This window comes from Microcaecilia unicolor, chromosome 13 (genome assembly GCF_901765095.1).
Source record: "Microcaecilia unicolor chromosome 13, aMicUni1.1, whole genome shotgun sequence".
In the NCBI taxonomy this organism is placed as follows: domain Eukaryota; kingdom Metazoa; phylum Chordata; class Amphibia; order Gymnophiona; family Siphonopidae; genus Microcaecilia; species Microcaecilia unicolor.
Window position 1 is genome coordinate 31,068,745 of NC_044043.1, and position 12,989 is coordinate 31,081,733.

At 44.8% G+C, this 12,989-nt stretch overlaps 1 protein-coding gene across 2 annotated transcripts in view; it reads right to left on the bottom strand.

The window, feature by feature from the left end:
- PSPH (phosphoserine phosphatase) overlaps positions 1-12,989 on the bottom strand; it is a 30,117-nt gene that overhangs the window by 4,507 nt on the left and 12,621 nt on the right. For both annotated transcript variants that reach the window (XM_030185744.1, XM_030185745.1), the window contains exons 3-6: positions 10,479-10,638; positions 6,683-6,817; positions 2,811-2,956; positions 107-255 (exon numbers count right to left, since the gene is read on the bottom strand). In XM_030185744.1, the coding sequence (XP_030041604.1) occupies positions 107-255; positions 2,811-2,956; positions 6,683-6,817; positions 10,479-10,638 (590 nt within the window). The remainder of the gene's footprint in view (positions 1-106; positions 256-2,810; positions 2,957-6,682; positions 6,818-10,478; positions 10,639-12,989) is intronic.

The following is a 12,989-nucleotide window of genomic DNA, read 5'->3' on the forward strand; positions in this document are numbered from 1 at the left end:
TAAGTAGTAGTAGTAGTAATTTTCATAAGCTGTAAAACTTCCTATAGTGGCAGAATTAAAGTGAGTACTTATGGTGGGGCAATGCGTAATGTTTTTGAGTACTTACAGCAGGTGGGCAGGCTTCCATATCTGTAGCACCATCTCCAATCATCACCAGCTTTCTGAAGCCAAACTTTTCCTTCAGTAGGCCAATCACTTTTCCTTTTCCACCAGATTCTGCAGTTAGTTGGGACTCATCAAACCCAGCATACTCGCCTAAAAAAAACCCAGCATATTTTGAGATTTTGTTACTGCATTGTGGTTGAAAACCGGGAACCAGATTGTTACCACCTGCTCTATATTTGGAATTTCTTCAGAGGAGATCAAATGCAGGTACAAAGTCAAAGTCTTTTGTGTTGAAATATTGGGCACAACCGAATGGCCAAGTCATATGCAGTGAATAAGGAATTAGGATTTAGTGCAAACCTCACAGAATTTCAGGGTGAGTTACATTCAGGTGCAGTATGAATTTCCCTGACCCCAGGGGGCTTACAAGTTTGTACCTGAGGTAAAGGAGGGTTAAGTGGATTACCTAAGGTTGCAAGGAGCGGCAGTGGTGCTCTGAGTTGTACTCTAACCCTTAGACTACACCAACTGCACAAACAGATCCAAAATATATGGCTGTGTGGCCCTGTGTGTTTCAGGGTCATTGTTAGTCCACTTGGATACACAGAAAAGATCAACGATTTTGGTCCTTCTCATTCCATAAAGTGAGCTACGTAAAGCTGTTGTTTTTTCTTTTGCTATTTGTTAGCAATTGAGCTATTTCTGTAATTTGCTTCATATATTATGGGAAATTGTAATTTTCAACAATAGCATAATAAAAAAAGGAAAAGATCAACAATTAGGTTATCGATGATATAAATATTTAGCAAAACTGGATGCAAACCATTCTATGCAGAGAACAAACTACACACACACAAAAAATATATACAGTGGGGGAAATAAGTATTTGATCCCTTGCTGATTTTGTAAGTTTGCCCACTGACAAAGACATGAGCAGCCCATAATTGAAGGGTAGGTTATTGGTAACAGTGAGAGATAGCACATCACAAATTAAATCCGGAAAATCACATTGTGGAAAGTATATGAATTTATTTGCATTCTGCAGAGGGAAATAAGTATTTGATCCCCCACCAACCAGTAAGAGATCTGGCCCCTACAGACCAGGTAGATGCTCCAAATCAACTCGTTACCTGCATGACAGACAGCTGTCGGCAATGGTCACCTGTATGAAAGACACCTGTCCACAGACTCAGTGAATCAGTCAGACTCTAACCTCTACAAAATGGCCAAGAGCAAGGAGCTGTCTAAGGATGTCAGGGACAAGATCATACACCTGCACAAGGCTGGAATGGGCTACAAAACCATCAGTAAGACGCTGGGCGAGAAGGAGACAACTGTTGGTGCCATAGTAAGAAAATGGAAGAAGTACAAATGACTGTCAATCGACAAAGATCTGGGGCTCCACGCAAAATCTCACCTCGTGGGGTATCCTTGATCATGAGGAAGGTTAGAAATCAGCCTACAACTACAAGGGGGGAACTTGTCAATGATCTCAAGGCAGCTGGGACCACTGTCACCACGAAAACCATTGGTAACACATTACGACATAACGGATTGCAATCCTGCAGTGCCCGCAAGGTCCCCCTGCTCCGGAAGGCACATGTGACGGCCCGTCTGAAGTTTGCCAGTGAACACCTGGATGATGCCGAGAGTGATTGGGAGAAGGTGCTGTGGTCAGATGAGACAAAAATTGAGCTCTTTGGCATGAACTCAACTCGCCGTGTTTGGAGGAAGAGAAATGCTGCCTATGACCCAAAGAACACCGTCCCCACTGTCAAGCATGGAGGTGGAAATGTTATGTTTTGGGGGTGTTTCTCTGCTAAGGGCACAGGACTACTTCACCGCATCAATGGGAGAATGGATGGGGCCATGTACCGTACAATTCTGAGTGACAACCTCCTTCCCTCCGCCAGGGCCTTAAAAATGGGTCGTGGCTGGGTCTTCCAGCACGACAATGACCCAAAACATACAGCCAAGGCAACAAAGGAGTGGCTCAGGAAGAAGCACATTAGGGTCATGGAGTGGCCTAGCCAGTCACCAGACCTTAATCCCATTGAAAACTTATGGAGGGAGCTGAAGCTGCGAGTTGCCAAGCGACAGCCCAGAACTCTTAATGATTTAGAGATGATCTGCAAAGAGAAGTGGACCAAAATTCCTCCTGACATGTGTGCAAACCTCATCATCAACTACAGAAGACGTCTGACCGCTGTGCTTGCCAACAAGGGTTTTGCCACCAAGTATTAGGTCTTGTTTGCCAGAGGGATTAAATACTTATTTCCCTCTGCAGAATGCAAATAAATTCATATACTTTCCACAATGTGATTTTCCGGATTTAATTTGTGATGTGCTATCTCTCACTGTTACCAATAACCTACCCTTCAATTATGGGCTGCTCATGTCTTTGTCAGTGGGCAAACTTACAAAATCAGCAAGGGATCAAATACTTATTTCCCCCACTGTAAACAAAACAACATTAACAACACAAAATCATAAAACAGCAAAAATTATGAAAAACCAACACACTTGACTAAAATAAAACAAAACAAATATGTATTGTTTGTCCAAAATGCAGGTATCTGGTTTTCAAGAGCTGTTTGCTTTATCAGGTCTCCTTTCTAGTGGGTATAAATCCAGCTTAGAGTTCCCAGGAGGGATGGACCTCACTGAGACAATTATCTTTCAAGGCATGATGCTCTAGTTCTTACCATTAAAGTAAAACTTGAGCCTGTTAGCAAACACATTTGTTAATGGAATGTTCAGCCGTCTGGCTACGTTCTCCACGATGCACCGAAATCCTCCCGAAATCAAGAAGACCTCGACGTTTCTCTCATGTAGCCTGTGTACCAGCTCCCTGCAGAGAAAGAAGCCCAGGAGCATTATTATTATTCCATTTGTATCCCACATTTTCCCACCTATTTGCAGGCTCAATGTGGCTTACAGAGACCTGATATGGCATCGCCATTCCAGGGTAACAAATACAATTGGTGTTACAACAGGATCAAGGATGTGACAATAGATCTAAGCAAACAGTTATAGAAAGATGACTATCAGAATAGGGTGAAGTGTTGAAGTGTTATGGTTAAGCTATGGCTTCTCGTTATAGGCCTTGTTGAAGAGATAGGTTTTCAGAGATTTGCGAAAGTTAGTTATTTCATTGATCATTTTCAAGTCAGTTGGTAGTGCATTCCATAGCTGCGTACTCATGTAGGAGAAGCTAGTCGCATGTACTAGCTTGTATTTTAATCCTTTACAGTTGCGGAAGTGTAGGTTAAGGAATTTGCGGGCTGATCTATTAGCATTAATGGGAGGCAGGTCCACAAGGTCAAGCATGTAGTTCGGGGCATCTCCATGGATGATTTTGTGAACAATTAGTTAAACATTTAGGGGAAATGACCTAAAAATCATTTGTGTTTTGTCAGGATCTCAGCTAATGAGAGCTACCAGAGAAGACTTCTAGCACAGCCAAGGAGAAGAGGAAGGGATTTTGCATTTTACCTCACGCCTTTTTCAGTTATAGCTCAAGGCGAGTTACATTCAGGTACTGCAGGACCTGACTGATGGAAATTGTGCTTGTAAGCAAGGCTGGCCTTAGCAACTGTGGGGCTCTCTGCAGACCAGTTTTGTGTCCTCAATCCCATCACTCCCTCCCCACCGGTGGGACTTAAGATTTCAATCAAGATGTCAGGGATTTATTTATTTATTTCAGGCTGGCCTTGTGAGCGGGTGAAGCTGAAAAGGCAACAAAATTGTGTTATCCCTCTGAGAAGCGCAACACCAAAAGGGTGAGGGGGAACCAGAGGGAGGAGCTATAAGGACTGGCCAGTAGCACTGTGGGAGGAGTGTTGAGCATCAGTGCTGAGGAGCACAATCACCGAGGGAAAGGGAGAGAGGAGACCAAGAGGGAGATGGATATAGAAAAGGAAAAAACAGTTGGTCAGCTGCAAAGTTGACTCAGGCGCGGATCCCTGAGCAACCGCCTCTGTCACCGCTACTTAAGGCCAGCCTTCTCCTCCACTGCTAATTCCAGGCTTCATTCCTTTTCCTTCGCGGCACCTTATGCCTGGAATGGACTTCCTGAGCCTGTACGCCTAGCTCCATCTCTACCTGTTTTCAAATCTATGCTGAAAACCCACCTTTTCACCACTGCTTTTGGCTCCTAACTACTACTCAATTCCCCTATCCTTGTTCCTTTTCACCCAGTACTTTCCTCGCCCTCAATTGTCTTGTCTGTCTGTATTTTTAGATTGTAAACTCTATCGAGCAGGGACTGTCTCTCTGTGCAAGGTGTTCAGCTCTGCGTGCGTCTGGTAGCGCTATACAAATGTTAATAATAATAAAGTCCTAAATAATCAGTCAAGAGAAGCCGTTTCATACAGAACTGCTGAAGAGCTTTGAATGTACAAGTTCATTACTCTCACATTTTCTTTCAATGCAAAATGTCAACAATATTTGCCTCCTTGGTAATTTACATCCAGGCTAAAGGCACACTGTGAAGATCTCTCCTGTTTCCAAAGAATTAACTAGAAAGACAGCTACTAGTTACTCAAACAATAAAAGCTAGCTGACTACTCTGTAAAAGCAGTAACTTTTATTGTTCATTTAATTTTAGAAAATATGTCCCACACAAGGGGGCCCTTTTACTAAACTGTTTTTAAAAAAAAGGGCTTAGTGTGCTTTAATGTAGACTTTCCCACACACTAAGCCCATATTTAATGCATTAGTAAAATAAGACTTTTAATCTTTTTTTATTGCAGATCATGCGCTAATGTTGTCATTAGTGTACAGCAACTGTAAATAATTAACATGGGAGCAATTGCCGCTTCCTATTTAGGAGATGCTAAGGACCCCTTTTACAAACTAAAACCTAGCATGCGATAAACACTAAGGGGGGCATAATCGAATGGGGACGAGCATCTCTAATGGCGCCCATCTCTAAGGACGTCCCCACGAAGGGGCGGGGAAACACGTATTATCGAAACGAGATGGGCGTCCATCTTTCGTTTCGATAATAAGGGCGGGGACGCCCAAATCTCAACATTTAGGTCGACCTTAGAGATGGTCGTCCCCTGTTTTCGGCCATAATGGATACCAAGGACACCCATCTCAAAAACGAACAAATCCAAGCCCTTTGGTTGTTGGAGGAGCCAGCATTCGTAGTGCACTGGTCCCCCTCACATGCCAGGACACCAACCGGGCATGTGATCATCAAGGAACAAACAGAGATCTTATATTGTCCAATGGCCTCTAATCATTGCACAGTTTTTTTTTACGTGCCAATACATGACATGTTTTTTTATAAACTCACAATAATAAAAATAAACCACTTAACTTGAGCGGTATAGGGTCTCTATACCGCTCAAGTTAAGCGGTTTATTTTTGTTATTGTGAGCTCATAAAAAATATAGCATATATTGGCACGTAAAAAAAAGAAAAACTGTGCAGTGATTAGAGGCCATTGGACAAGAAAAGACCTCTGTTTTGTCTGTGATGGTCCTTAAGAGAATCTCTGAGCACATATAAAAAATATTTTCATTCAGCTGACACTAAAGGCTAGAGATTAAGTCTCACGATATGAAGTTCTAATGGTTAGACGCATGGATACTGTCACAATAGTATTTTATAAAGGAGCATAGGCACGTGCATTTCTGTATAGGACAGGATTCTAATGCACAGCCCGCTTGTTATAGAATTGTCTCCTTTTGGTGTAAGTGTCAGAGTCTAAGTGTGGCAGAAAGCCATTTAAATTTCCAGGGTTCTGTGAGTTACATGTGTAAGTGGGAGCCCTCCCTATGTCCTGCTCATGCTCCACCCTTCTGCACGCCCCCTTGCAAATGATTGCTATGTAAGTTAAGCAGGTACAGTAATACCTTGGTTTTCGTTGACTTTGGTTATTGTTGGTTTCGGTTTTCATCAATTTTTTCCTCGAAAAATTTGTCTCGGATTTCGTTGGTTGCCTTGGATTTTGTTGGTGTACCCACACGTGGCCTCACTGCTAATTTTGCGAAAACAAAGGGCGACCCATGCGTTCTCCTGCTCAGTGTGGGTCGCCCTTTACATTGATTCATATGGAAATAATTGCCTCGGTTTTTGTTGGTTTTGGATTTCGCCAATTGTTTTCGGACGGATTATCGACGAAAACCAAGGTATCACTGTATTTGCCGAATAGCTCTTAGGTGGCACTCTGGAATTCGTTGCCAGAGAATGTGGTAAAGGCAGTTAGCTTAGCGGAGTTTAAAAAAGGCTTGGCCGGCTTCCTAAAGGAAAAGTCCATAGACCGTTATTAAATGGACTTGGGGAAAATCCACTATTTCTGGGATAAGCAGTATAGAATGTTTTGTACATCTTGGGGATCTTGCCGGGTATTTGTGACCTGGATTGGCCACTGTTGGAAACAGGATGCTGGCCTCGATGGACCTTTGGTCATTCCCAGTATGGAAATACTTATGTACTTATGCTGGCATATAGGCATGCAACAGCTGTTAATGTGAGCAGCTAAACTAAAGAATTGCCCCATTTATCACTGAATTTCATATCGAGCTTGATGTCGACAGATGATATTTCAAGTCCCTGCACTTACTTTATTCCCTTCGTTAGCTTGGGAGGATGATTGTTAATTAGAGCTTCCACCTGCTGCCTGGAAGGCCGGATCAGCGCCAGACGTTCTGTTAAGGCAGCCTTGAAGGTCAGAGAGCCGCCCATCGCTCTGCGGGTCCTGAAACAGATGGCAAAACCTAACATCAGCCAGAAAGGTACTTCAGTGATAGGGAAACAGTGGACACTTGTTTGGCACATTAGCTTCTTAGCAGTTTGCTGAAATAAAATGTACTTGTAACTCTGCTGTTGGTGGAGTGGGGCTGCCTCCTCTCCTGTTGTAAGATTATTAATCTCCCTCAGTTCTTCAGAACTGGCCTAGTGGTTAGGGTGGTGGACTTTGGTCCTGAGGAACTGAGTTCAATTCCCACTTCAGGCACAGGCAGCTCCTTGTGACTCTGGGCAAGTCACTTAACCCTCCATTGCCCCATGTAAGCCGCATTGAGCCTGCCATGAGTGGGAAAGCGTGGGGTACAAATGTAATAATAAAAAATATATATATCAAGGGACAGGTGTTCCATGGGGTTTCTGCTGGTTTTAGAGATATGGAAAGGATGCTAATTACATCTTGCCTAAAAGGGCTATCATTAGTTGTAAAGGTGTGGGGTGGGGAGGGGAATGTGAATTGGGGTGTTTGGCACAGCCTGTGCACATTAGAGGGTCCTGAACCTCCCTCCCCCACCACAGTAGCCTTATATTTACCATCACTTCTGGAGAGATGGTGGAATGATTATGGGAGCTGTCCATCATGCTCCTTAGGATTCACTGGTTAGTTCCACAGCCCAATGCTGCTGTCCTTCGCCCTCCCCCCCCCCCCCCCTGCCCGCCCGCCCTCCCCATGGCTGTGTTCATGGCCACTATCTTGCCACTATTACTGTTTCCTGCTCCTCCAGCTAGAAATCAATTTAATTCCTCTTCCACAGCGCCTGATGAAAAATATATGTGCTGCCTAATGTAGCAGCTACGGAGGCATCCAAACCGGGAAATGTCAAGGACCCTGCCATCAAATGTGAGGGTGGATTGGGACCTGCTTGGCAGATTTGCCTGGGCTCTGCACTCCCTTCCCCTGGGGTCTGCCTTCTCCTAACAGGGCATAGGCATAGCTAGCTCTGCTGCAGATCCTCCATTCATAGGGAAAGGGAAGGGAAATGGGACTTGATATACCACCTTTCTGAGGTTTTTGCAACTACATTCAAAGTGGTTTACATATATTCAGGTACTTATTTTGTACCAGGGGCAATGGAGGGTTAAGTGACTTGTCCAGAGTCACAAGGAGCTACAGTGGGAATTGAACCCAGTTCCCCAGGATCAAAGTCCACTGCACTAACCACTAGGCTACTCCTCCACCTCCGATGGGGAAGGCTTAAGAACATGCCAGTTGTTGGCCCTGAATCCAGTCATGGTGGCTTCATCTATTCTGCAGCAGCTGGATGCCTTGGTGCTCTGCATAACTCTCTGTGCATTGAGATTATTATCTCTAGTTATCACCCTCTGGGCTGCACCCAAAAACATTTCTAGCCTCAAGCATCACTAATGCTTAAGTTACTCAGCCAGTGCAGCCTAACTAACAATAATGGAAAAGGATGTTCTCTTTATTCACAGTGTGAGTTATGATTGTAACCTGACAAATTACTTAATTCACTGACCTCCTTCCCTATTGTACCTTATTAATATTATTGAGTAGCAACCTTGTGTTCTCCTGACACATATATTATAATTAGGATTGTAACTTAGGCCTCCTTACGTGGTATTCCTTTGTTTTGATTCCCATAGCAATATAATTGTTTGACGTCCGCTCAGATTTTAGTCCTAGATTTGCGGGATATCAAATAAAATTGAAATGTATATGCGAGTGTGACTTCAACCTTGCTGTGAGGTGACAGCCTTTATACAGATCACTACATTATGTCCACATGCCAGCTTAGCTCTGGTTCAGTTCAAGAATAAGGTTTGTTTTCTTTTTCTTTTAGCAGTTTTCTTCTATTACTTTAACATTTGATTTTCCAGCTCAGTCAGAAACACTTCTGGCTCTGGTGCTATGAGCCTTCAAGAAAGGGTCTTAAGACGATGTATGAACAGTCCAATTTACTGATGTCCAAATCAATGAAATAACTCAAAGAGACTCAACATATACAGTCAAGGACAGTCAAGGTTCTTACTTTGGCACTAACCTAACTGACCTAACCCTGGATACTCAATGCTGACACTTGCATGGTTCCTGGCACTGAATATCCGGGTATGTGTGCTAACTTGAAAGTTAGCTGGGAGCTGGCCAATATTCAGACTGGTTCCTGGTTAATTTGGCCTATGAAGTTAAGAGAACAAAAAAGGCTGTGATAATGTTATGTATTTGCTTAGCCAGTTAGCTGACTGAAGGGGCATTAGGGGACAGTGGCGTACCAAGGGGGGGCGGTCTGCCCCGGGTGCATGCCGCTGGGGGGGTGCCGCACGCCGGTCAGCATCGTTGGTTTCCATGCTCCCTCTGCCCCGGAACAGGAAAAAAAAATAACCTGTTCCGGGGCAGAGGGAGCATGGAAACCAATGACGCTGACCAGTGCGCGGCACCCCCCAGCAGCGTGCACCCAGGGGGGGTTCTTTCGCCGGGGTGGGGGGTGTCCCTTCGCCGGGGGGGGCGCTGCTCCCGGGGGGGGGGGGGGGGGTGTCAGCGCCCCTGGGAACGCCACTGTTAGGGGATGGGATTTGATATACTGCCTTTCTGTGATTACAATCAAAGCAATTTACATATTATATACAGATACTTATTTTGTACCTGGGGCAGTAGAAGGTTAAGGGGCCCTTTTTCTAAGCCATGCAGGTGCCCTATACAAGCCCAACGTGCACCAATTCGGAATTACTGCCCGGCTACCGTGTGGCCCAGGCGGTAATTTCATATTTTACGTGCGTCCAGTATGTGCACTGGAAAATATATTTTATTTTCCGGCATGTGGTGCTAACCAGGCTGTAGTTGGCATTGTACACGCACTGACGATTACCGCCCGGTTAACGCATGACACCTTAGTGCTAAGTGAATGGGTGGCGGTAAGGTCTCAAGCCCAAAATGGATGCACACCAATTTTCATTTAGCTGCACGTCCATTTTCAGCAACAAAAAAAAAAAGGCCTTTTTTGGACCTGCGAGCATCCAAAATGTGTCTAAACCAGCGGAGGTCACTTTTTGGCACACCTTAGTAAAAGGACCCCTAAGTAACTAGCCAAGAGTCACAAAGAGCTGCAGTAGGAATCAAACCCGGTCCCCCTGGTTCTCAGACCACTGCATCAACCATTAGCCTACGCCTCCACACCACTGCAGCACGGTCCACTCCCAGATCATGCCTAACAGGTTAGGGAGTGGCACTGACATCACCCTATCTGACCAATCAGCAGAGAGAGTGTGTGGTAATGATCTTTGGTATATGCAGAATTAACCCTATGAAGTGCGGTTTCCCTCTGCACATTGTACCTACTGTTCCCGAGTGTAACTCACTTTGAACAACTACTGAAAATGTGCGAGTTAAATCCAAATACCTGGTTCTATGCTTGCTAATTAACTGGAATTCTTTCCCAGAAGCATTATATATTGTAAGCCACATTGAGCCTGCAAAGAGGTGGGAAAATGTGGGATACAAATGCAATAAAATAAATAAATAAACCTTATTAGCTAAAATATTATTCTAAAAAGGTTCACTCTGTCCTCCGAGTACTTCCAGATGCGTTAGGTACTGACTCGTCTGTCCCCATTCACATTGTCTACCCAATCAAACCCAAAACAGGAGCTGCTCGTACATTTCCGCCACAGCATTCCCAACACCACAGATCTTTGCCAGCTCGTCTATGCCTTCTTCTGTAATGACCGTGCTGTCCACGTCGAAGCAGACTGCGTTGGCATTGCGAAAGAGCTCTTTGAGCTCAGAGAGGGTTGCCATCCTCGCAGGAACCTTCAGCGCTGCAAGAGATGAAGGAGAAGGACAGGATAATGCAATGCTATGAATGACTTGTATTCTGCAATATCTCCAGTTAGATTCATCGAGGATTACAAGCAAAAAAAGAGATGGAATTACAAAAGAACATGAAAAATGCCAAACCTAAATACATCCTGTGCCTATGTCAGAAAATGTATGAGATTTCAGACGTTTCCTAAATAACAAAAAATAAGAAATAGTCAACCTTACATAATTTGGCAGCCCATTCCAAACCCTAATGGCTAGATATTTAAAAGAAGAATCTACATTTTTTTGACTCCTCTGCAACTTAGAAATAACATTTGAGCTAAACAAAAAGCCTTGCTGGATCTTGTTCCAACCTTTGTGAAGTAAGTTGCTGGTCTTGCTCAACAGCCCAACATCCAGGGGTCCGTGCCACTATCCTGCTTATTTTCGAAGGAGATGGCCGGCCATCTCCTAAACCCGGCCAAATCGGTATAATTGAAAGCTGATTTTGGCCAGCTCCAACTGCTTTCTGTTGCAGGGCCGGCCAAAGTTAAAGGGGGCGTTTCAGAAGGGTACGGAAGGCGGGACAGGGGCGTGGTTACAAGATGGCCAGCTTTGGCCGATAATGGAAAAAAGAAGGCCGGCTCTAACGAGCACTTGGCCGGCTTCACTTGGTCCATTTATTTTTAGGACCAAGCCTCAAAAAAGTGCCCCAATTGACCAGATGACCACCGGAGGGAATCGGGGATCACCTCCCCTTACTCCCCCAGTGGTCACCAACCCCCTCCCACCCAAAAAAAAAAAAAAATTTTAAACATTTTTTGCCAGCCTCTGTGCCAGCCTGAAATGTCATACCCAGCTCCCTGACAGCATTATGCAGGTCCCTGGAGCAGTTTTTTGTGGGTGCAGTGCACTTCAGGCAGGTGGACCCAGGCCCATCCCCCCCTACCTGTTACACTTGTGGTGGTAAATGGGAGCCCTCCAACCCCCCCCCCCAAAACCCACTGTACCCACATGTAGGTGCCCCTGTTCACCCCTTAGGGCAATGGTAGTGGTGTAGAGTTGTGGAGAGTGGGTTTTGGGGGGGATTTGGGGGGGCTTAGCACACAAGGTAAGGGAGCTATGCACCTGGGAGCAATTTTTGAAGTCCACTGCAGTGCACTACAAATGCTGGCTCCTCCCATGACCAAATGCCTTGGATCTGGCCGGGTTTGAGATCGCCGGCATTAGTTTCCATTATTGCTGGAAACCAATGCCGGCCATCTCTAAAGCCGGCCCAAATGCTGAGATTTGGCCGGCTCCGACCATATTATCGAAACGAAAGATAGCTGGCTATTTTATTTCGATAATACGGTTGGGACGCCGCTTTACGGGGCCGGCCATATAGATGGCCGGCACCATTCGATTATGCCCCTCCACGCTGCCCACTACAATTGTCATTGATCCCTTCTTCTAAGGCTCAAAAGAAAGACCAGGGATATAAAACAAGTCTTACACAGAGTGGAGGAGTGGCCTAGTGGTTAGGGTGGTGGACTTTGGTCCTGAGGAACTGAGTTTGATTCCCGGCACAGGCAGCTCCTTGTGATTCTGGGCAAGTCACTTAACCCTCCATTGCCCCATGTAAGCTGCATTGAGCCTGCCATGAGTGGGAAAGTGCGGGGTACAAATGTAACAAAACAAAAAAAATAGGTAAATACATATGTGTACAAAGCACAAATAATAGGTTTACATGAGTAAATGGCCCTCTATGGATAAGAAGGCTGCTACTGACATATGTATATCCTGGTACGCATTGATTTGAAGCAGGCATGTTCTGGGTGTCATACATGCAAGTTCTCTGGGTGCAGTGGGTACTGAGGGAAATTTGTATGGATTTCAGCACCCCTTAACTTCTCGTAAAGTTGGCTCCTCTGTTGGTTTACAGGGTGTTTATTTCTTATTTTGCAATGGCAAAACACATATACTTCAAACAATGTCCCTCCCTCCTCCCCCCCCCCCCTTGGCATTTCCCCTGCAAGTGTCAGCTCACTGTTCTTGGACCTAGGTTTAGGAGAAGTGATTGACAGGGAAATTCTGCATACATCTGCGGTGGTCAAAACCACTGACAAAAGCCAAAAATTGAAGTTTTGTAGTTCATGAAGGTTCAGTTTTGTGAAATCTGGCACTTGCACGCATAGGTAGAAAAAAAATGTCACTTACAGCAGTACTTGTCAACTCAATCCTTGGGGCACACCCAGCCAGTCAGGTTTTCAGGATATTTACATAGAATTTGCATGAGTTAGATTTGAATACCAAGGAAGTAGTGCAAGCAAATCTATCTTGTGCATATTCATTGTGGAAATCCTGAAAACCCGACTGGCTGGGTGTG